Source organism: Polypterus senegalus, chromosome 7, assembly GCF_016835505.1.
Source record: "Polypterus senegalus isolate Bchr_013 chromosome 7, ASM1683550v1, whole genome shotgun sequence".
NCBI lineage: Eukaryota > Metazoa > Chordata > Cladistia > Polypteriformes > Polypteridae > Polypterus > Polypterus senegalus.
The window spans coordinates 106483888-106509400 of record NC_053160.1 but is presented as its reverse complement, the minus strand read 5'-3'; the positions used below and the strand labels follow the sequence as shown (position 1 = coordinate 106509400).

At 36.2% G+C, this 25513-nt stretch overlaps 1 protein-coding gene across 1 annotated transcript in view; it reads right to left on the bottom strand.

The window, feature by feature from the left end:
- LOC120532772 (interleukin-12 subunit beta-like) overlaps positions 1–25120 on the bottom strand; it is a 91741-nt gene extending 66621 nt beyond the window's left edge. Inside the window, exons 1-3 of the mRNA XM_039759142.1 lie at positions 25033–25120; positions 7314–7377; positions 3700–3954 (exon numbers count right to left, since the gene is read on the bottom strand). Coding sequence (XP_039615076.1) covers positions 3700–3954; positions 7314–7377; positions 25033–25035 — 322 coding nt within the window. The 5' untranslated portion in view covers positions 25036–25120. The remainder of the gene's footprint in view (positions 1–3699; positions 3955–7313; positions 7378–25032) is intronic.
- Positions 25121–25513: the final 393 nt, after the last annotated feature.

Below are 25513 nucleotides of genomic sequence, written 5' to 3'. Positions count from 1 at the left end.
CTCTCGCAGTTTCGCTGAGTTTGTGTCAAACACCACCCTGACCATCTCATCTTCCTCTCCATAAGCACAGTCCTTCACCCGTGAATATTTACCCGTGGCAGTTTGCTATTGGATTGCCGCTGACGGACGGCCTTATATGGGTGGGCACTAAATTACAAACGCCAGCGGCAGCCTGTCTATGAACTTAATTTAAAGTGTAGGTTTACATCGTGCTTTGTTTCCGAAGTAGCAGAACTCGCTTCTTATTGTTTCGCTGCCTTCTCAATTATATAATGCATGTTTTCTTGAGCGCTTTTTTGAGGTCTTCCTGGTTTTCTATGTACTGAGTGATTACGTGGGAGGCGTGATGATGTCACACGAAACTCCGCCCCCACGGCGTTGAAGCTCATCTCCATTACAGTAAATGGAGAAAAACTGCTTCCAGTTATGACCATTACGCGTAGAATTTCGATATAAAACCTGTCCAACTTTTGTAAGGAAGCTGTAAGGAATCAACCTGCCAAATTTCAGCCTTCCACCCACACGGGAAGTTGGAGAATTAGTGATGAGTGAGTGAGTGAGTGAGTGAGTGAGTGAGTGAGTGAGTGAGGGCTTTGCCTTTTATTAGTATAGATTTATAAATATAGCTTTACTTTTGCATGTGATTATTTATTTCATAATTGCTATTTTTTTGTTATTTCATTCAAATAGTGTTCCATAACAAAACACTACCTTTTCTATTATTTTAGATAGGAATGACAGATTGGAGATTGGCCTAAGAGTGTTCATGTTTGAATAATCAAGGGTTGGGTTCTTAAGTAAAGGAATGACTACAGTTATTTTAAGGGCTTTAGTAAAAATACCAGTTTCACGACAGCAATTTATATTATTTAATCAAAGTCAAAAATTTAAATCTTAGGCTGATCCAACCTGAATGAATTTCCTCGCAACAGCTTATAATGTGACTCAGTAATGTGTATGACCCTTATACCTGTATGCACTCCCAACAATGTCTGGGCATGCTTCTGATGAGATGATGGATGGTGTCTTGTGGGATCTTCTCATAGATATGGATCAGGGTATCAGCGAACTCCTGTACAGTCTGTGGCATGAATTGGTGGTGTTGGATACACTGATACTTTATATCCTGGATGTTTTCAACTGAATTCAGGTCTAGGGATTGTGCGGGCCAGTCAATGGCATCAATGCCTTTGTCATCCAGGAACAAACTCTGACTACATGAGGCCAGGCATTGTCCTGCATCAGAAGGAACCCAGGTCCCACTGCACTTACAATGATTCTGGGGATTTCATCCTAGCACCTAACAGCAGTAAGGGTACTGCTGCCTACCACATAGAGGTCTGTGCGACCCTCTAAGGATATGAACATCACTGACCCACCGCTAAACTGGTCATGCTGTATGATGTTGCAGGCTACATAATGTTCACCACAGCATCTCAAGACTCTTTCATGTCTATATATGTTCTCTGTGTGAACCTGCTCTCATCTGTGAAGAAAAGGGTGTGCCAATGGCCGATCTGCAAATTGTGGTATTCTCTGGCAAATGCTAATTGAGCTGCATGGTGAAGGGCTTTGAGCACAGGTCCCACTAGAGGACGATGGGCCCTCATGCCACCTTCATAGAGTCTATTTGTGATAGTTTGGTCAGAAACATGCACACCAGTAGCTAGCTGGAGGTCATTTTGTAGGGCTTTGGCAGTGCTCCTCCTTGCACAAAGGAGCAAATACTGGTTAATGCCCTTATATTGCCATGTCCAGCTTTCCTGGTATCACCTCTATGCTCTTGAAATTGCACTGGGATACACAGCAAATCTTCTTCTGATGGCACATATGGATGTGCCATCCTGGAGGAGATGGACTACTAAATTGGCTGCAGGTACCGCCTCCTGCTACCAGTAGTGACAAGGACACTAGCCAAATACAAAACTAGAGAAGGAACAGTCAGGAAGGATAAGGAGAGAGCAACTATCTGGGGCCACCATTTGCAAAACCATTGCCTTATTGGGGGTTGTCTTGCTGTTACCTCTGTGGGGCACCTGTTGCCACTTTAACTTGCACCAAAGCAAGTTGATTCACAATCGCTTTTGCTTCCTAACTGGACAGAATGATATTAGTGAAGCTTATCTGACGTAGTGTTATGCTGTGACGATTAAGTGTTTCCTTAATTTTTTGTGCAGGTTATTTTAAAAATAAAAGCTGGAATTGGATCTAAAATATAGGACTTAAATTAGATAAAACATTCTGAAGTTCTATAACCTGAATATTTTTAAAAGTTGTCATAATATTATGTGACTGAGTGGTGACTGGAAGAGGCTATTCCAGATCTAATGTTTGAGATTCTGCTCTTAAAGAATAATAATACACATTGCTCACACTTGGATGTTGATGTCTCATCTAACCAATTATTCGGAGGAGGTGTTTTTATTATGTATTTATTATTTATGGTAGAGAACAGAATTCTAGAGTTATTCATTTTGTCATTTATAATCTTCAAAAAAAAAACCAATTGCCTTTCAGTGTAAATTGCCCTGTTGTAGAGGTCTATGTATTTTTTGAAAGTTTCCTGGTGCACTGTTAATTGGGATCTTCTCCATGTATGTTCTGCCTGGCAACATTTTCTTATTAGGAGGTACATGATACAGAACCAGATGAGGGTTTTCTTTTACAGTTTCTTAGGGGCAGCTAAATTTAAAGTAGATATCATACTTTGTCATTAACTGTGTGATGAAATGCAGGTGTAATACTGAGGTTAGCAGTGAAAGCAATGGCAGTAGATGTATTGAAACAGCACTTTTTACAATACTATTTTTCCTATTGTTCATTTTTATGCAGACAGGTACTTTATGTTAAAAAATATACAGTTTTGATCAGAAATCACTGTATCAACAATTTGGTCCACATAATAAACAATACTCTTGTGATCACTAGATCCAGAGTGTGGCATCTATTGTGAGTTGGCGTAGCGATTTGTTGAGTAAAGTCAAATGTGTTTGATAGATTTAAAAACTTCATAGATCTTTGATCTGATTTGTCTATATGAAAATTAAAATCACTAGTTAAAATAGTTTTATTATTAGTATTGCAAATAGACAGAAGGTTCCATAGTTCTGGCAGAAAGGAGAGGGCATGGTGGTTGATAGAGAACAAATAACACCAGTTGATTTCCTTTTAATGTAAGAGCTAAGTATTCAAAACAGGTACATTTTGCAAATGAAACATTTTTGCAGATAAAAATGTTAGCGAATATCACTGCTATTCCTTACACTTTCTTCCCTTTACATACAGTATAAATAAAGCTGTAATTCTATGGATATGAATAAAACTGTAATGGTATGGAATTATTTAAATTAAAACCACATTTTTATGAAAATTGAGCCAAGTTTCAGACAAAAACATAAAATCAAGACTTGTGAGATCATCAACGGCACAGATCTTATCAGTTAAAGATCAATTTTAGTATACGAATGATAAAGTAAATTTAATGTAAGTGCAAAACACCATTCAAATTAAATAAAAGAAAGAACTGCCAAAGAAACATGTATTTTATTATCTGAAAGTAAGAAATATTAGAAGAAGCCAAATCCAGACTTTCGAAATTATTGTCATAAACATAAAATAGAATTAAAGGAAGACAAAGAATGTCATAAGCAGAACTCTTATGTGACAAATTCCTGATAGCTTTTACAAAGTTAGGTTTACCTGTGATTTCTTCATTATATTGCTCCTCCTCCTCTAGCAGAACAAGGTACGTATGGTCTAAAAGAGTACCTTCTCCCCAACAAGTATAGTTGCCAGCTGAGGGACTGTCAAGCTGTTTTAAGGTCAGGTTCTGTTTATTAATTCTTGTGTATAAAGAATTTTCAATTTTGCCTCCATTGTGTTTCCATGTCACAGTACCCATAAACTGGGTGTCACAAGCCAATGATACATCTTTATAAAATTCACCAACTACAACTGGGAATACAATAACAAAAGTTAATAAGATTAAGATGAAAATAGAGACAGTAAGACAGGGTTCAATTCCAAATTTAAATTCATCTTCAGTTGTTAGATTTATTGTGTCCTCTAAGATGAGTTAAGCAGCCTTGATGCAAAGTTCTGAATATAAACATTTTAAAGTTCATAATTAGTTCATCCACCAAAAATACTGGGTTTCAAACAAATGGGTCAATCACCTCACCTTCAATTATTATTGTTTCTTATTTCTCAAGTGTATCACAGACTTAAGAGTTAATTTGATCTGTGACTCTTTGTGAAGATGAACTGAGAAGTAAGTATACCTTTAGAAAACTAATACTGTGTCCGGAATTGTTTCTTTGCAGTGAACACTTTGACAATTGGCTACAGCACTCCACAACCCTGTACTAGGTAAGAGAATTTATAAAACAAGTGAATATAAAGCTGACCCAGGTCTTCATTTTTGTATTGCTAAAAGTATACCTTGAGCAGGGCATCTGTGCCTTTTTATTTTGAATACTTTTAAAACATATCAACTTCCTCTGAATACCAATTATAGTAAAACACACTGTGGAAGAATGAATGCTACTTTACATTAAAATCAAATGGATTTAATTAAACTAAAAATAGTGCAAGCAAGAAAAAAAACTGTAGACACTGAAAGAAACATTCTATTACCAGGGTCCCAGGTAGCTATGCCAGTATTCATGCATTTAACACAAGGATCAAACCTGAATCAAATGCCACTTCATCACATGTCAACATAATATACAACAGCTTTTGATTGTAAAAGGAAACTAGAGTCAAGAGAAATGTACAGATGTAGGGATGGTCATGCAAACCTCCAGGCAGAGAGCAAACAGGATGATACATAAATCCAGTGTCCTGAAGATGTAAACAAATAAAACAAATGCTCTTGCACTCTGTTGTGACAAAAAGATAAATATTTTAGAAGGAATAGTACATTGTGTAATGGGAGGCAAGGATGGTCTGTCATATAAGCTTGGATAGGACCCCACAAGCATAATTCTTAAACTTATTTCTATTACAATTGACTACTGAAATGTATTATTCACTGACTTTTCTAATCATTCATTATGAAGATTTCAGTTCATTCAATATGCTCCAGTAAGAAATATTGTACAAACCATAAAATCCGAACATGTAACTCCAGTTCTCAAGTCCTTACACTGGTTCCCAGTTAAGCTTAAGGCTGATTTCAAAATCCTTCTTTTAAACATGTCAAGCCTTAAATGCCCAAGGCCCTGCTCAATTATCGTAACTTATTACCTAAAAATCATACCACACATTGAGATCTCAACATGCCCACCTACTTAAGTTTCCAATGATTAACACAATAACAGTAGTAAGTCGAGCTTTTAGTTACAGGGCCCCAAAGCTGTGGAATGATCTGTCTGCTAATATAACAGATGCCCCTTCATCTCAGTCTCAACGTTTAAATCCACTTATTACTTACTACAAGATTCATTACTTCAGTTTAGCATGCCCTGACTAGAGCAGCTGATTAGCAACCCATACTATATTTCATTTTGACTACACCCAGGGAGGAATAGGCAGCCAGTTGTCGGAGGTCTTTGTTTTTGAATTTCTCTTTTACAGTTTTAATCTCCTCCATTATCAACAGACCTAGGTTCATCAGTTCATTAATGGACAGAGATTGTTGGTTTTCATTTATGTTTAATCAGTTTCTACCTTGTTCTCTGTGTGTTTTAACAAATCTGTATGTGTGTATGGTATGTACCAGTTATGCATTCAGCAATTAGTATAATCTTATTTGTATTTTGACTGAAAATTGTACACAGTGCTCTGCGCCTGCCCTCGTGAAGAGTAGTATACAAGGCATTATATAGGCATTTTGCTGTTGGTATAAAGGAGCCCCAGTAGCGTTTCTTGACAAATTTCTGTTGAACAGTTTGTTTGCTTAAAGTACTCAGTGTCAGTGTGTCAGGGAAAGGATGTGTAGCAGTGTTCATCATGGCACTCTGTTTTGTTTTAATTCTCTCCTTTGCTACTACCTCTAGGCAGTCCAGAGTGCATCTTATAACTGAGCTTGACTTGTAGATTCGGTGGGCCTCTCTTGAAGTACCAGCCCAGCACACCATAGCATGGAAAACTGCATTGGCAATCACAGATTTGTAGAAGATGTGAAGGATGTCACTTCACACATTGAAGGAACACAGTCTCCTGAGGAAAAAGAGCCAGCTCTGCCCTTTCTTCATTAATGTGGACCCCAAGTACTTGTAGGAGCGGACCACCTCCACATCCACTCCCTGTATAGTGATCAGACGTAGAGGCTCTTTGGTGAGATGAAAATCAATAAATAGTTCCTTAGTTTTGCTTATGTTAAGAGCAGACAAATCTCTTTGCACCAAGAAACAAACTTCTCCACCTGACTCCTATTCTCTGTCTCATCCCATATATCAATGCACCCCACAAGTGCAGAATCATCTGAGAATTTCTGCAAGTGACATGACCTGGTGTTATATGTATAGTCTGAGATGTACAGAATGAAGCGAGAAGGAGACAGGACTGTTCCTTGTGGTGCCCAAGTGTTGCTCACGTCCATATCAAAAACATAGTACTTTGAGTCTCACAAACTGTGATATGCCTGACAGAGAGTCCATTATCCAGGATACCATAGGCTCATCCACCTGCATTTCTCAAAGGTCACCCTTTAACAGATCTGGCTGAATGGTATTGCTGGCACTAGAGAAATTAAAAAACATAATCCTCACAGTGCTACCAGCTTTGTCCAAGTAAGAATAATTACATCCTCTACTCCAATTTTTATTTGATTGGCAAACTGCAGTTTGTCTAGGTGGTTCACCACTAAAGGACTCATATAATCCAGGACCAGTCTCTCAAAGATCTTGATGATATGAGACCTTAAGTGCCAATGGTCTGTTTTTTTTTAGTCATTATATATATTATATATTTGTACACTACATGGCTGCATAGGATATTTACTTCCATTGGGCAGTCCTGTTGGGTCTTTCGGGAAGAGGCACCGTTATCATCAGGAAGCTGCTTTGCTGACATGCCAGAAGTACTCCTGGCTCTGCCTTGAGTCAGAAGTGGAGGTGGGGAGTGCTTTTCTGGTGAGGAGGAGGATAAGAAGGAATACACAAGAAATAAATCTTTATTGCTGGTGTTATATGTACTAGCATCATCTGGGGTGTGTTTTGACCTGTATATTTGGTACTGTGCCCAAATGAAAAGGTATTTGCAGTCAAGAACTTGTGTGTGTGGTGTTTATGTTTTAGAGTTCAGGTGTGGGATGCCCCCTACAGGCCACATTTGAAAAAGAAATGTTACAGAAGTTCTGTCATACTTACATTTAGATGGAATATTGAAAGCATGAACTACCACACACAAGGTTCCAGTGATGAGAATGTGAATCTGTAAGGTCAGAAGAAACACTAAAATCAGTAGAACTTATGAACTGTTTTGAAAAAAATACTGTTTTATATTATTCAGGGTGGTCAAGATCTAATTATGCAGATCCAGATCATCTGGATGACTTTGATTTATGCGGGGATGATTCCAGTTCGTCGTGAAGATGATTCTTCATGTCGTCATTTCGCACACTTCTCAATGTTCTGGGATTTTTCGGGTGATTTTCTATGTAATAAACTTAATAAGATATAGCGTAATAATAATTGCATAATTAGATCTGGACCACCCTATACAGTATATTTATGTAGAAGTGTAAGGCTTAGACAAGTCAATAATCCAACAGAGATTGTAGGTATGTTATAAACAACTAAATACATAAGGCCATATACAATTATGTACAGTGGTAACACAGTCTATACTATTTGCCCTCAGGTGTTTGGCACAAAACCTTTTATAAATAAAGTAGCTGACAAGTTTGAACAGTTGCCATTTAATTTGACAAAATATGAATAGTCTATAACTATTACAATATAAATAGAAATGACAAAATGCAACAGTGAATAAACAATTTTAAACTTCAGCAAAACAGACTTCCTTATTGTATGGTTTTATAACTCTGTCCTGGGGACCCATTAGTGTTGTTTGCCTGAGCATCTGCTCTCCTTGTTGTTAATTGTCATTAATAAGATAGGAAACTACACAGAAAATTGGCAAATTAATAGAAAATCAACACAAAATTCTTAAACATTTAAAGCCATAACAAAATTAATATTTTAATAATTAAGTATCTTACAAATGTAAAAAAACACTATTGTGCTTCTCTGAATTCAGAAGCAGAGTGAAAATTGCTCAATAATTATGAAACTGGTTGAAACAAAAACATGGCCACACTGGGTCGCCATTGTTTAGTTTGAAAACCACTGGTATAAGCAGTAATTAGAAAGAAAAGAAAAGTATTTGGGCCTGTAAGGATGACTTTGTGATTTCCCTACACCCAGAATAAAATCCTAAAGGGCCAGCTAAACTGAAAAGGTGTGTTTTATTAACAAAGACATGTGAAGCAGTATTAACAGAAGCAGTATTAACAATAAGGATGAGGAGAGTAAACCTTCCCCATCCTGTTCTCACAACATTATACAGAGACATTATAGAGAGCATTTTGACCAACAGCCTCATAGTCAGGTATGGCAGCTGCACTGTTTCAGATCAGACGTCCCTCCAGAGAGTGGTGAAAACAGCAGAAGAAGTCATTGTAATTATCCTCTCATCTATCCATGATCTGTACTTGTCAAGCCTGCCTTAGGAGAGCTACTAAGATAGTCAGAGACCCCACCGACCCTGCCCATGGACTGTTCAGACTTTTGCCTTCTGGCAAATGCTACCGTAGTATGGGGTGCAAGACTGACAGACTCAGCAGGAGTTACTTTCCACAGGCTATCATTCTGCTCAGTTCCCACTAACAAAAAAAAAACAATCTACAGGGACTGTTAAATTCCTGAACATACAAACAGACTGTTTGAACACATATATTTAAAATCTCATATCTCTTAAAATGCTGTTATGTCTGTGCATTAAGTTAATGTTTATAATCACTTGAACACTTTACAACTATTCACCAATTTGTCTTTTGGATTATACATATATTCTGTCTGTTTATGCTCTCTCATATGTCTATCTGTTGTTGTATAAAGTGAACTTGTCTTTATGTTTGTGTTTGGACATTGAGCCTGGAGAAACTCAATTTCGTTCAGCTGTACACTCCTTGTTGTATGATTTGAATGACAATAAAGTAATTCCAGTCCAATCCAATTCAAATAATAAAAGCCACTGTTTTTTTGACTCTAAACACATGCAGAATCAAAACATACACCATGGAATTGCTAGTCCACTTCCCTCTGTAAAATGTACCACCAGATGTAAATGACCATTGGTTTGGAGGGACCAGATACTACATCCTGAGTAAGTCTGGAAATCACTTTCAGAATTAAGAATGATTTTAGGAACTTCTGGGAGTGTTCTCTTCCCCTAGAGTCAGACAGTCACCCTCAGGACACATATCGATTGCAGTAGAGCCATTAGCTACCTTCCCAATTTTGGGTTGTCCCAGGACGTCTTTCCATTACCGACCTATCCAAAAAAATATTATTTTTTAGCAGTCAACAAAGAGAAGTACTTATGGATTGAATTGGGCCGGGAATAAGACCACACTTACAGAGAATAGAATTAGCTACACTAGCTACTTGAATGACAGCGAACTCTTTATAAGCATCAATTCTATTCAGCATCTTTCCAGCAAATATCTGTCCAGTGATCTAATTTATTAAACCTTACATGGATTTGAGTGTGCAAATATATGCACACCAAAACAAACTGGAATCATGTACCACTCCCCAAATAAAAATAATCATATTTATAAAACTGGTGTTATTTACCCATTATCAATCACATTAATGCTGTTTGTGCCCTGAAACATACATATATGGATGAAGTTAATAAACCTCATACATGCAATCATGAGGTTGCAGCACTTCATTAGCTAGTAGAGTGTCCCACCTGACACATTAAGACACCACCACCTGTATTCAAGAGCCTCTGGCTGTGCCCCATAACTGAAAATACTTGATCATGTGTGACATTATAGCACCTCTCCTCTGATTTGCTGTTAGTATACACAAGTTCTTCCATTAACGTTTCTTCTAGAATTCTTGACTTTTGTGTGGTAAGTTGCATATGCTGTCACTGAACAAGAGGAATACACAAGTGGGGATAAATTGTTGTGATGCCAACGGGTTAGTTTAGCGTAAATAAAAGTATCCAACATAACAGGCGTACAGTGGCACAAAACAGGAAAAAAATGGTTTCTGAAATTGGGACTGAAAAGCGATCATGATTCAAGTTGAAACTGTGTCTTTCAGGTTGTTCATACCCAAATAAGACACCTTCTTCCAGTAGCACCATGCTCTTACAGTCTGTAGACTGGATAAGGCATAGTCAGCAGAACTCCTTGGGCATCTTTTTGAAGCTGTGCGTGGGAAAAGAGATAAGACATGACCTGGGGTGGAAGTGTTTAATTCTGGCAAGCCCAGAAGTTGTCCCTCTGTAGTGAATGCATGACAATGCACATTGTGGGTGCATTTGTATGCAGGTTTTATAAATCTGCCTTTTGGTGGTTAGGTGTAGTAAAAAAATGAGAGCTTTCAAAAGTATTAGTGCACTACTACAAAAACTTAGGGGAAAAGAAAGACATCTTTAAAGGAGCCACAGATTTTTTTTTTTCTGCATATGGCACTTATGAATGCCATCCATTTGTCGATAACATGTGACAGAAGCTCATATGTTAAGAATTGCCCTGGCAAGTCAGTATCCTGTTATTTTTAAAAACGTTGATTTTTAGATGATCAAGTTTATCTTCATTGGTTAGAGACCTTGATTACAAGAAACACCACAGCTATTGAATCAAGCAGTATTTGCAAAGCAAAAATATATAATAGATAAATCAAATTTTGTGTGTGTTCATGTAATTGTTTATGCTGAATTTTACTGTTGCTTATCTATCCTGTAATCTTTTTACTTATGTTGCAAGGGGCTGTCAAGTGAAGTGCTAAGTTAAACACTGGGTTCTAAAAATGTTCATTGGTAATATCAGAGTTCCCCCCCCCCACCCCCCAATAATATTACCATAATTCAGTTGAGTTGGGAAAATATGTTCTTCTCAAACATTTTCTCAGAAATTGCACTTCTGTGTGTTTTTGAATGCTAATCCGCGTAAGATAAAAATAAAACATTGTGAAAAGTTAACCTATTTAAAATTTTAAAAACCTCAGTTGAAGGGGGAATAATATTTTGTCTGAAAATATTCCCATTGCATTTTGTTAATAATTCCACTTTTTTATCCTTGAAAATGTGTATCTGCACTTCCTGTGTGATTTTGGGCTATACAAAAATAAACTGTATTGTATTGTACTGTATTGTATTGTATTGTATTTAGGTTTAAGATAAAGAAACTGCATCTCATTTAAAATCTAAAAATATAATTTGGGTGTCATAGTTTTCAAAATTTTGCAATGTAACAGTGCTGCCTCTTGCATCAGTAGCAGTATAAGCTCGTACTCAATTATTCTATTGAGAAGCTTTAGCACCAAATGCAGAGCAGCCTATAAAAAAGGACAAGCCTGCCACAGTCATACGATCTTCATTTAAATGTGGATAAAGAAAGCCATCATTCTAAGTTGGGGTGAAGTGGCCATCTGGAACACTGGGTGATTTCCTGGTGCACCAGTGGAATTTCTAGGCTGGTTGAGCTGCCATTCACGTCCTTTCAAATTCTCATAAATAAATGAACACACATTTAGTAAATTCACAAAAATAAAAATCCCTCCATAAGCTGTATAACCCTGCTTCTCATGCAAGGTATCAATTCTCAGAAATTACCTCTCCCCAAATAATACAACACCACACAGGTGAAACTAAAATTATCCATTCATTTATTTTCTTAACTGTCTCACTGCATTTAAACATTTTACAATGGACACCAATGGTAAAAGAAAAAAATAAAGGTGATGCTAAGAAAACAAGAGTTAACCAAAAAAAAAATCATCACTGTAGGAGAATGCAGCATAATCTGCGAAAATGTTAGCTTTATTTAGAACAGGTGAGAAAAATTGCTATCCATTTTTTAAAAGAAAAATGTACAGATGAATACAACAAGCTTTGATTATTTTGTACATTTCCAATCCAAAGATCTTGTGCTTTCACCTCCAATAATCCCTAAGATACAGTGTGTGGTACACCCATATTTATATGATTCCCGACTAATGTGAAAATTCACTTCACAGTTACATTTTATAAATAATAAATTTTTTATTTGTGTAAATGCTCATTATCTTCGTTTGGCTGTAAGAAGAAAAACCTGTAAAAACAAACTCCATTTGAAATCTAAAAAACTATTTTAGAAAGAGGAGTTTATTTTCATAATACCCGCTTCATTTTTTAAAATTTCCCCTGATATTTTTTCAGCAATTCAGCTTTTCTTATGTTTTTTTAATACACATCTAAATACTTTTGCGAATAATATAAAGAAACTGTGAAAAATAAACCAATTTAAAAATAACAATCTAAAACAGGGACAAAACAGTGAAAATTAATTAATTTAATTAATTTGACAGCAGCTCAACTTATTCAAACTTTTAAATGTTCATGAGTTCATTTTACAAAGAGACAGTAGCAAATTAAACAATTTAACAAATAAAAATGACATTGGAGATAAGGTCATATTTTCATAATCTCACTCTTAGCTCTGAAAATATAATTACTTCTTCATAGTTTTTCAATGAAGTTACTTTTTTGTGTTTGTAGAATATGCAAAGAGCATATAAAATAAACACACCTTATCTAAAAGATGAAAAGCTGATGGAAAAGGGATTGTATTTTTATTGATTTCACTCAGCTATGCAAATACCTTCACTCTTACATTTTATCAGCTCACCAAATCGAACGTTGACTTTTAAAATTGTTTTTGGTATTTTGGTGCAAGGAAATTACTGCTTGATTTGTTTAAAAACCATTTTGCGTTGATATGGTATTTCTATGATGTCAACAGAACGACTTTCTGTTTCTTTATTTTTTTTTAATTTTCTCCTGGTGTTCAGTTCTTTGGCAACATTATTTTGTCTACAATATAGTGTTTTGCTTTAGTTTTGCAAAAGATTTACTTGATTTCCTAGTATAAGAACCTAGCATGTTTCCTGTCTTGTGTTTCATTTTCTGGTCATCAATTCAAATTATTTTTTATATTGTTAGCAGATCAGAAAGTATAGTCTCCAGGGAACAATGTTGCCTTTTTTAATGCTTGTACATTCTATCTGGATTTCAGGATGAATATCTTGCATGACACAGCTGGTTGATTTATATTTAAAACTGCAATGTATTAAATTAGGAAAGGCACTTCATAAAGCAAAGACAATAATAAGGTCTATAAAACAGAAACATTTACAGAGCAGCACAGCTATCAAGAATACATGTCAGAGAGTGGCAATGGCCAGCTCAACCATTTAGGTGAATTAGGTGGTCTCCTAGTTTTGGAAAATTTGGTGGGTCGCATTTTGTTAAACAATACAGTCTTTGCCTTATGAACCCTCTGACTTAATACAACTGTCTGACACCCATAACCCTATTAAATTGTTTCATATTATTTTCAAATATTAGTGCTATGTCTCACAATCTACACAGGCCTTTTATGGGTGCTCTTCTAAATCCTGGGATGCAACATACTCATTGTCAAAGAGATCGTCTTTATGCTAAATGTCCTTGTTTTTTTATTTTTTCAAGTGGTTTCACCTTTGTTTTAGCACTGTTTCCCCTACAGCAAGTATGTTCCTTATCTTATCTTATTTTCCTTATTTCAATCCTTATTTTGACAATGGATCGATACAGATTTTGAGTACATACACATATTTTTCTTTTTGTTTCTTTCCTTATTTTGTAAGCACAGTGTACAGTTATTATGGGCAGTTTTAAAAACATCACTTATGTGCCTGTTATGAACACTGACAATATTTAACTGCACCAGAACAGGATATTGAGAGAAATATATTTATTTTTTAATTTGCATTTATTGACTGATGAAAATACCTGATATTGTGAAAATTATATGGTGCTAGAATTATTCTCATTCTTTCCTTCTCTCTTTTTCATTTTCTCTATATCTCTCTCTCACGCTCAAAATGGATACTTGAAGGATCACACTCTCTTTGATTTTAATGTTTGATATAGCATAGTACCATTTTAATTTTTTCTCTCTTGGTTTTTCTTTCAGACACTGTATGTTTTTTGTGGTTCTCCATACACCTATTGGTAATTCTCACATTATAGAGAACTCCTCACCTTCAACATTAAATATTAGTTTTCCTGTGGTTTCCTCAGAACACCCAGGTGGGGCCTATACAACAGTTTAAGCTTAGTCCCCTCCCTGCTAATATGTCACAGTAAGTCTACGTCAGCATTTCTAGACCAGCAGTTTCAGCACAGAAGTGAGATGACCTCACGTTCATAGTACATGCTACCTACACAAACCCCTAACCTTAACAATACTAACCCCAAACCTTAAGTTATCCCTAATCTTAACAGTCTGTACTACACGCTAATCACACTATCCCTAACCTTAACTTCCCTCCTAAATCAGATGGTCTATAACTGGTGTTCTACACATACAGTTACTTCTCCTCCTCCGGCTCTTTATATTCTGTGACTTCCGCCAAGAAACTGTTGTCAAAAATGGTGGTGATGTACGGCTCTGGGCCTTTGCATCCTCCAAAGTCTTACCCAATGTAGACTATTGTTAGATATTTATTTTAATGAATTTCACAGTTCTTGTAAATTATGCCAGAAAATTAAAATAAGTAATAACGTACTACAGATTTTTAGTAAATGAATGTGAATTTTATTTACAAAATATGTAAACACAAATATAATAATATATAAATATAACATCCATCCATTATCCAACCCGCTATATCCTAACTACAGGGTCATGGGGGTCTGCTGGAGCCAATCCCAGCCAACACACCCCAGGCAAGGCACTAGCCCACCGCAGGGTGCGCACACACCAAGGACAATTTACAATCGCCAATGCACCTAACTTGCATGTCTTTGGACTACCCAGAGGAAACCCATGCAGACACGGGGAGAACATGCAAACTCCAAGCAGGGAGGACCCGGGAAGTGAACCTGGGTCTCCTAACTGTGAGGCAGCAGCGTGTGCCACCATGCCACCCTAAATATAACATAATAAATAAATTCATTTTCTAATGTTAGATTCATTTTAAAGCACAGCACCACGTTTCAAAGTAAATAATAATACCCTGACACATGCAGACACATAGGGGACAGCTTAAGGGCTCTAGTGATTGCAATCCTCCACCGCTCCAGTGGCTGGCACTGTGTCCTAATGGTGTTTCTCTTCCTCACTCTGTGAACTAAAATTGACTGCTGTGACACCACTTATTTCAATACCAGTGTCCGTCAACCTTGGACCCATCACTTCCTGCCAAAAGGAGTTAAAATCAGAAAATCCACCATTTGAATCTGTTCATACTTGGACTTACATCTGGGATGACATTCTCATGGTTATTTTGGATTTGTGTTTGTTGTTCTATTAACAATTATACAGGATTTGCCATTTGGTGCCCAAACTCTTTATGATCTATTTTGTCTCTTATTACAATATTTAATGAAGTTCCTCACAATTATAAAAATACAATTCAATGAAATTCAAAACTGCTTTTTTCTTGACTACAACTTTGTGAATTAAACATTTCTGTTATGTCCATGCTATAGATATTGACGGGAGCTGTTTGGTAAATCACGGGGTGTGCATCAAGGGAGACCAGTTCTCAAAGTTTAATAATATTGAAAGCATGCTATAAACATCAAAAGCTGTTTATGTAACAAAAGAGATGCACACACAAAACCATCCATGCTGTGGACATCATGGGCGCTGTTTTGGTAACTAAAGTGGCACAACTCCCTGTCCTAAGCACCCCTGTCCAACGTACCCCAACCCACATATGCCCAAGGTTGCATATGGGTTTCGACCGGCACTGAATCCATTTATAAAGTAACATCAATGCACGATGAAGCATCTACCAGTTATCCATTGCCACGTTAATTCATCCTTCATAACACCAAAAAAAAATCACATTCTTGTGCTGCATTTATTATTTTCATTTTGACATTTCAAGTGCTACAGATTTTTCACCTTACAAGTTTGTCAGTGTCATTTCCTCATCTTTCCTCCTTTCGTGCATGTGTCTTTCCTTCTAGATTATCTCAAGTTGATTGTTCTCAATAGTAGTGAGAGGGTAGGTGGTGTTGTGGGAAATATTTTTTATATTTTCGTGTCCTAGAAGTGAAGGTGCTCTGTAATGCATCAGCTGTGCTGTTTCATGTACTACAGCAATAAATACTATGCTAAAGAAATGGTGGAATATACTTCACCACATAATTCTTGTTGGAACTGGGCAAATTGTACTACAAAGTGTAATGAACTGCACACATGGACTAGCACCCTGACCAGAACTGAACAAGGAACAAGTACAATGGAAGGACTGGGGGAGATGAGAACTGCTAAATATTTACTTCCCCTATATGCTAGGTGACAGTCGCTTTGGGTTACGATTCCCACATGGATGCTTGCAGGGCTTGCTGGGACATTTGACATTTGCTGGTGGAATTCATTATCCCTACTTTGCAGGACTTAAAATTGACCCAGAAGTACTTCCATTGGGCTATGCCCTGGAAGTACTCCTAGGTCGAAGATAAAACAGACCACTTGACCTCATCCAGGTGAGTTGGAATCGGGTGTGGAGAATGGACAAAGCTCACCTGGGAGGTGTAGAGGAGAAGACAGAGAAAGAAAGAAGAATTATTTGGTTTATATCACTTTTGATATTTCTGTTAATAAACCTTTTATTTATATTGGGACTTGTGTCTGTGAGGTTATGTGTGCAGTTTGGGGTGCTGCAATGCCCCCTATTGATCATAGCAGTCATGTGGCATCACATCACAAACATGTCCAGGTTTAACAACCCATATTTTAGGAAACACTGGTATAATCAATCAAACAAAATCAAATAAAACCAATGTAAGCACTATACAAACCAAAACTTTTTTATTTTATATTGAGCCTCATTTATTATTCTTTCTTTCTTTCTTTCTTTCTTTGTTTTTTCACAAAACCATTGAAATCTAATCCTTTTCCTTTACTTCTGTTCTTTCTCTGGCAAGTAAATGTTTATTTTTCTTTAATGTGAACATACACTTGATTTAGGGGTGGAGATTAAATCAATCACAGTTTACAATCATTGTTTTAGCCACTAAAGCAAACTTCCAAAATAAGGGGAGCAATACATCAGCTTATGTGCTTATGGACTCCTTCTGTCACTGTTTATGCTAAGAAATATAGAAAAGCTGTGAGCTAGATCTGGCAAATATGAATTTTATATCAGTTTGTATCATTGTGGAAGATGAGACTGTCGTGGAATGATATCATATAGGCAGTGGGCTACATTAAAGGAGAGATGGAATATTAAATAATGATGAGAAGAAATGAAGGAATAAAGAAGAGATTTTCTCCAAAAATATTTAAGAAAAGAAGTAAACTAAAGAGAGAATAAATAACAGAATTATAAATAAAGTTAGAATTCAAACATTAATTTTAAAAATACAGTTTAAGAAAGTGGAAGAAAGCAAAGTAGTTGCATATGATTGTTACTTTAAGAGAAGAAGAATAGACAATTAACTTAAAAAATATAGTTATAGCAGTGTTCCTGTTTCTTTTGAAAAGGACAGATAGGGATACAGAACTGAAGGACCATGAAGGAAAATGTATGAAATGATAACAAAGGTCTAGTTGAAAACATTAAACAACATATTGTTATAAAGGTATGTTTAATGGAAAAGAAACAAATAATACATTTGCACAAGAAATAATAAATAAAATTAAGAAGACAATAAAAGTGGATAAACAAAAGGACTTAACATGGAAGAAACAATGTAGGCTACTCATACAAGTAAGAATAGTCACCAGGATATTATGGCATCCAAATCAAGTTCAATGTGACTGATTTTCATTTAATTTCAGTGAGTTTAAATTATTTAATTTAATACCAGGTGATAAAAAAAAAAACATTAGAAGAACTAAATACAGAAAAGTGAAATTGTGTGTTAAACAGAAGATGGAAAGAAAAACCTTTGGGTAATGTTAAACTTATACAGTGAATGTACTAGTGATAAAATTTGGAACCAAGTAAGCAGAAAGGGTATATTTGAAAGAAGTGGAATACTGGGTGAAAATAAGAAGATTAACATTACAGGATAAAAACATTTGTTAATGAAAGTCATCATTCAAATGTTAAAGTATTAATGAATAGTGTTCTTATTTCAAAGAAGTGTAATTTATCAGATTGGTAGGCTGCTCATTTTATTTTTTCACGTTCAAAATGTAAAAGAATCCAAACAAACAGTAACAAACAGCAAAGAAAAAGTGGAAGAGAGTTTTCAAATCTCCATAAACTGATGGTGTTAAAATATACAACCATGGTAGAAAATATTGCAGTTAACAGAGAGAGGTTTGGAGCATGCACTGATACAGCACATTGACGCATCCTCTACAGAACAGGTTAAAATGCAGAATGTGCTGATATGGCCTAGAGGTAGATATAAAGAATTAAAGTATCATTAAACCAGGTCTGAATAAGCCTGTAGTCTTTAGTACTCCAGAGTATTATAAGAGAATTAAGAAAGAAAACTACAGATGTGCTATTGAGGACAGCAAATAAGAAATTTGAAGTAAATGGAAGGAAAAACATACAATACAAAGGAATAAGACTGCTCTGTCAAAGGTGAAATTTTATTTTGGGAAAACATCAGTGATCGCAGAAGCAAGGAGCATAAAAAATACTAAGAAATGAACCTAAATGCTTGAATTGGTTAAGTGCACATGAAGCATTACTAAAACAACGAGTGTTATATGAAAGAAAGCTGAAAAAGAATTAAATTTGTCAAAAAAGAGCTACAAAATGAAGTAAAGAAGAAATGTGCTATGGGTGAGTGTAAAAATACAGGGAGTATGAACTATGGTATGTTGAAAAATGGGGGAAAACGTTTACAGAGCAAGTAAGAAAGTATAGGATAACAATGCAAAATTGAATGTTAAAATAATAAATGTGATTAAAGAAACAGAAGAAAGAAAGGAAATTAAGTCATTGTGATCACTGAGAAAAGGTCTTTAAACAAACACAAGAGGTTTGCGAAAACAGTATTAAATATGAATTAATAATGGTTGAGTAATAAAATTCAGATGAAAAGTGGTAGTATGAAACATAAATTAGGTATTAGTATCAGCAAATCTGAAACTACGATACAGTGACAAATCTAATGGGAAAACTAGAAATAGAAACTCAAAAGTAACAAAACAGAAGCAGAGCGTTTATATTGAAGTAGTAGAATTTAGATCATAAAAAAAATATTAGTATGTATCTGGATCGGTTCGCAGCTGAGTGTGAAGCGGCTGGGATGGGAATCAGCACCTCCAAATCCAAGACCATGGTCCTCAGCCGGAAAAGGGTGGAGTGCCCTCTTAGGGTTGGGAGAGAGATCCTGCCCCAAGTGGAGGAGTTCAAGTATCTCGGAGTCTTGTTCACGAGTGAGGGAAGAATGGAGCGTGAGATCGACAGGCGGATCGGTGCGGCGTTGGCATTGATGCGGGCTCTGCATCGGTCTGTCGTGGTAAAAAAGGAGCTGAGCCGTAAGGCAAAGCTCTCAATTTACCAGTAGATCTATGTTCCTACCATCACCAATGGTCTTGAGCTATGGGTAGTGACCAAAAGAACGAGCTCGCGAATACAAGCGGCTGAAATGAGTTTCCTCCGCAGGGTCTCTGGGCTTTCCCTTAAAGATAGGGTGAGAAGCTCAGTCATCCGGGAGGGGCTCAGAGTAGGAGGCAGATGAAGTGGCTCGGGCATCTGATCATGAGGCCTCCTGGACGCCTCCCTGGTGAGGTGTTCTATGCACGTCCAACCGGGAGGAGGCCCCGGGGAAGACCCAGGACACGCTGGAGGGACTGTTTCTCCTCGCTGGCCTGGGAACGCCTCGGGATTCCCCCGGAAGAGCTAGAAGAAGTGGCTGGGGAGAGGGAAGTCTGGGCATCTCTGCTCAAGCTGCTGCCCCCGCGACCCGACCTCGGCTAAGCGGAAGAGGATGGATGAATGGATGGATGGATGTGCTGCAGTCTTGAAGAGTGTCGAGGAGGGGACAGAGCAATAACTGTTCTATTGCAGGCAATATTTGATTTTTTATTTATTGTTTCCAGAACCATTGTTATTGGCACTTTTTGTTTTCCTCTTCTTTACTTTGTGCTTTCCAGGTCATCTGATGAGTATTGTTTTCATTTTAGACACAGTTGATTAGTTTCTGTACAACTCTCTATTAAAAGTGTAGGACAGTGGAAAAGTAGTTAGCATTATTGCCTCATAGCCTCAGGAATACAAGCCCTAATCCTGTCTGCTCTGCCTGGAATTGCATTGTTTTTCTTTGGATTCATTAGTTTTACTCCCACATGCCAAAGACATACACATTAAGTTAAATGATGACTCTAAATTGACCCAGTGCGAGTGTGCCTTGCAACTAACTATTGCTTGTTAAGGTTCTCTTCCAGTCTTGCGCCCAATTCTCCACAAACAGAATCTAGACTAGAGTGGAGGATGCTCCACAAGACTATTATCACCTGGACAAGGCTGACAGCACAGTAAGGATTATGTTTTTTTGATTTTTTCAATACTATCCCTGTTAAGGAGTGAGCTCAGAAATATATCCAGGTGTTTCTGTTCTAGATAATGGACTATTTGTCGGGCAGACCACAGTTTGTGAGACTCAAGGACTTTGTTTCTGAAATGGAGATCCACAAGAAACAGTTGTGTCTCCTTTTCTCTTCACTCTGTACACCACGGACTACAAATAAAACACCAGGTCATGTCACTTGCAGAAATTCTCAGATGATTCTGTGATTATGGGGTGTATTAATAAAGGGAATCTGACAGAATATAGGAATCATGTGGAGAATTTTGTTTCTTGGTGCAAAGAGAATTGTCTGCATCATAATATCAGTAAAATCATTGAACTGGTTACTGTACATCAAACCAAGAAGTCTCTATGTCCGGTCACAATTCAAGGAGTGAATGTAGAGGCGGTCCACTCCTGCAAGTACTTGGGGTTCCAAATTAATGACAGGTTGGACTGACCTCAGAACACAGAGGAACTATACAAGAATTGCAGATCACACTCTTTTTCCTTAGAAGACTGTGTTCCTTTAATGTGGGAATTGACATCCTTCACAACTTCTATATCTTTATGTTGGCCAATGCAAATTTATACAGTATGGTGTGCCGAACTGGTACCATCACTTCAAAAGAAATCCACTGAATCAGCAAGCTAATTAAAAGGGCAAGCGCAATTATAGGACACACTCTGGACACCCAGAAAATAGTAGCAAAGGAGGAAATTAAAACAAAACTGAGTGCCATTATAAACAATGCTGCACATCTTCTCTCCGACACACTAGATAGATAGATAGATAGATAGATAGATAGATAGATAGATAGATAGATAGATAGATAGATAGATAGATAGAAAGATACTTTATTGATCCCCAGCAGAGTACTTTCATCCAATGAATTATTCAGCAGAAGTGTGTCAAGAAACGCTACTGGGGCTCCTTCATACCAATAGCACTATGCCTGCCTCATTGTGACTGTAACAGCCTAGTCAGAACTTTTCCTTCTTTTTAATTTTCTTGCTTTATTGTCATTCTGGTGTGTGTTCAGACCAAGGTGTATCTGTGTGTGTGTGTGTGTCTATTTACTTATTTATATTTATATATTTATTTTATTAAAGACCTACTGTAAAAAGCCAAATTTCTCCCTTTGGACAAATAAAGTTCTAAACAAATCCAAATCCTATTATGTGATATCATCTACTCTTAAATTCTGCTCCGTACTTGTACATTTTTTATTTTTATACTGTATTGAGGATTTGTTCTGTTCTGTTCTGTGAATTGTATTGTATTGTATTGACCCCCTTTTTTGACACCCACTGCATGCCCAACCTACCTGGAAAGGCGTCTCTTTATGAATTGCTTTTCCCAAGGTTTCTTCTATTTTTTCCCTACAAGGGTTTTTTAGGAGTTTTTCCTTGTCTTCTCAGAGAGTCAAGGCTGGGGGGCTGTCAAGGGCAGGGCCAGTTAAAGCCCATTGCAGCACTTCTTGTGTGATTTTTGGACTATATTAAAATAAACTATATTTTATTGTATTGTGTCTAGACCTCAGACCTATATAATAGGATTAAATAGGTTTATAAATTTCTGGATGGATAGTCATTTTAATAGATACAGCGTATTACTGGAAATATTACATGAATAATTACACTTTTATTGCTGCTTTTCATTGTGAATCTGTGCAAGTGCTCAAATTTTTAATAAATTGAAATACTGCCGTTAGGTAATGAAAAGTATTTCTTCTTGATTTTGAATAGACTAGTTCTCTTTGTCCCACTATCAGCTGATTTAGGTTTTTAGTTTATCATTAAGTTATATTGTTAATATTAGACTTATTTAAGTTTTGGTATATTTTTAAGTGCACAGTATATAATGTGCATGTATCCATTTTTGATGATTTTGCATTTGATTGCATGTTATTTTGAATTTTGGTTTAACTGATTTATATTTTTAAATATGTAAAGCACTTGTAAATGTAAATGCCTTATATACAGTAAAGCTAAACAGAAGTTCAATAAATAATGAATATATTTTAATATTAGCTGCCTAATTTTTTAAGACCATTTGCAATGGATTTAACGTGCATAAGATTGAAAATATAGAGTGAAAATGGCAAAAATATAACACAACTACTAGTATATTTGAACATTTTCAGTCAAGGGTAAGTCAAAAATGGTATTTTTAATAATATGACTTTGATCACATCCCCACCTATATTAAGCATGCTTTTTTGTTCAGAAGATTGTTTTGTGACTTCAGAAGTTAACCAGGAAACCACACTCTCACAAGTTCAGTTCCATCCACTGACTCATTTTGTGATGATGAATATGTCACTTAACCCTGCCTGTGCTCCAAATGGTGTAACTACGTATGTACTACATAGCTGTAAAACTATTCTTAAACATTTTTATTGCTGTTATAGAACTCCAAGCTAGAAAAAGGAAATATTTTTCAAAGAAAAAGAGAAATAGAATGGGATGAGTGCATGGCTATGGCTGCTATTCAGAGGGGCAACACTTTTTCATTGCCACTTGTGATAAAGAAAAATCCTTGACCTGAATTCCTTGAGCAAAGATTTATGAAACAGGAAGCAATGGCTGTGTGGTAAGCTGTTGGTATGGCCATTATTTTTCGAAGTATTCATGTTGTTAGGTGAAAAAAGGAAGTAAACTACTGTGAATATTCTAATAGTATAAGTGTATGTAGTTTAACTACTAAGATTACTAGATGGTTTGTTTAGGCCATGTAAGTTTTTTTTCTTTTGTTTTAGCATACTGCATGGTAATTGTTGGACTTGTTATTTTGTTATGCAGGCATCTAATACATGTGTTTATGTACTTCATTCAGTAAAAGACACCTGTTTGAAACACCAGGCATGAAATATGTGCCATTTTGTAATTTCAAATCGTAGTTTGGTTAATAATTCTAAAGTTAACTCTCTACAGGGCGGCACGGTGGCACAGTGGTAGCGCTGCTGCCTCACAGTAGGGAGGCCTGGGTTTGCTTCCTGGGTCCTCCTTGCATGTTCTCCCCGTGTCTGCGTGTGTTTCCTCCGGGTGCTCCGATCTCCTCCCACAGTCTGAAGACATGCAGGTTAGGTGCATTGGTGATCCTAAATTGTCCCCAGTGTGTGCTTGATGTGTGGGTGTGTGTGTCCTGCGGTGGGTGGGCACCCTGCCTGGGATTTGTTCCTGCCTTGTGCCATGTGTTGGCTGGGATTGGTTCCAGCAAACCTCTGTGTTAGGATATTTAGGGTTGGAAAATGACTGACTGACCCTCTTCAGACAGATTAGTCATGTACTTCCTTTGGGAAGGCTTATTCATTATGTATTATTTGTATTTATTACTAGTACTATTGATAGACATCATTTAACATTTTCTTAACAGATTTCTGAATGATATCTTTCTGACATTACAGAGATAACAAGTAGGAATATCAGCATTAAGTATATTCTTCTTCAAACTCAATTATTCATATTATTTCAAGTGTATCCACTATTAATCTTAATCAAAGACCAAAAGGACAATTTTTTGATATTATAGTAAATATTGGTTCTTGGAATCTTAAATTAAATGGGTTTGAAATAGATAGATATTCTTTGAAACTGTTTACACACTACAAAAGAGGAGAAAAAAGTCTGTCTTAAATACACTTACTAATCAGTGAGAATGTTCAAAACCCAGAGCACAAAAGAAAAAAATCAATTTTGATTTTGGTAGTTTTGGGAGAACTATACAAGCATCTGTCATGACTGTATTGTTGTTCAAGCTGTATTGTTGTTCCCTAGTGCTACCATTTAAAATATTTTACCATAAGCAAAACAATTCTGTTGTTATAATAGTACTAAATACTACTAAATGTAATACCAGTTAACTTATAATTAAAGTCAAGAAAGGCATCCTCCCTATTTTTTAACGTAAAAATAGGTATTTTAAGGCATAAAGCAGTGGTCTTATAGTCCATTGCAGGACTTTTAAACCAACATAAACAAAACTTTTTTTTTCTTTACTGGCATGTAAACATACACACTATTAAAAGACACATGTAACTATATACACACATAATAAGAAAAAAAGATTATGAATATTCACACTCTTCACAATTATAGTTACTCTTTACATGATTTCCAAAACAGTTTAACAGATTAGTATAGAGTGAGAAAAGGCTTGATTTAGTTTAATTCACTGTCATATTTCTAAGAATTCCACCCTTTATTGGTGAATATTGTGGCTTCTTAATTTTAATACCACTGTGGGTGCTTCCGATTTCTAATTATGATGTACTGATATCTTATAAAATAGTTCAGATATGTACATTTTAAAAAGCTTACCATCTCTGCAGTTTTTCAGGATGTTCCATGAGATCTGATCTTGTTTAACAGAGCAGATTTTATATTAGGTGCATACTCCTACACTGCCCATCTGTTATTGCAAAATTCCCCACACCTCCCCAGATGAAAATACCAGCGAATCATCTGAATGGGAAACTTCAGTTCCTTGAAGTTGACCACAAAAGGAATCCTGGAAACAAGAGACTCATTCACCTCATATCCTAAATTAATACATTTAAATTATATACTGTTATTATTAAGGTTAAATTGTAAAATGCTTTTATTTAGTTTTAGATTTTCAGCACTTTCTTCTTTTAGGTTTTTAGTTTTGGTAACATTCTTTAGTCTAAAAGATGCTATTAGCCTATTCTTTGAAAGTTTGGAAATTGAAAAATTAGTTTTCTTTGTAGCTGTCAAGTTGTATGTTTTATTTATCTAAAGATATTTCAGACTTCAGTTATATGGAGCAGAAGACATGAGA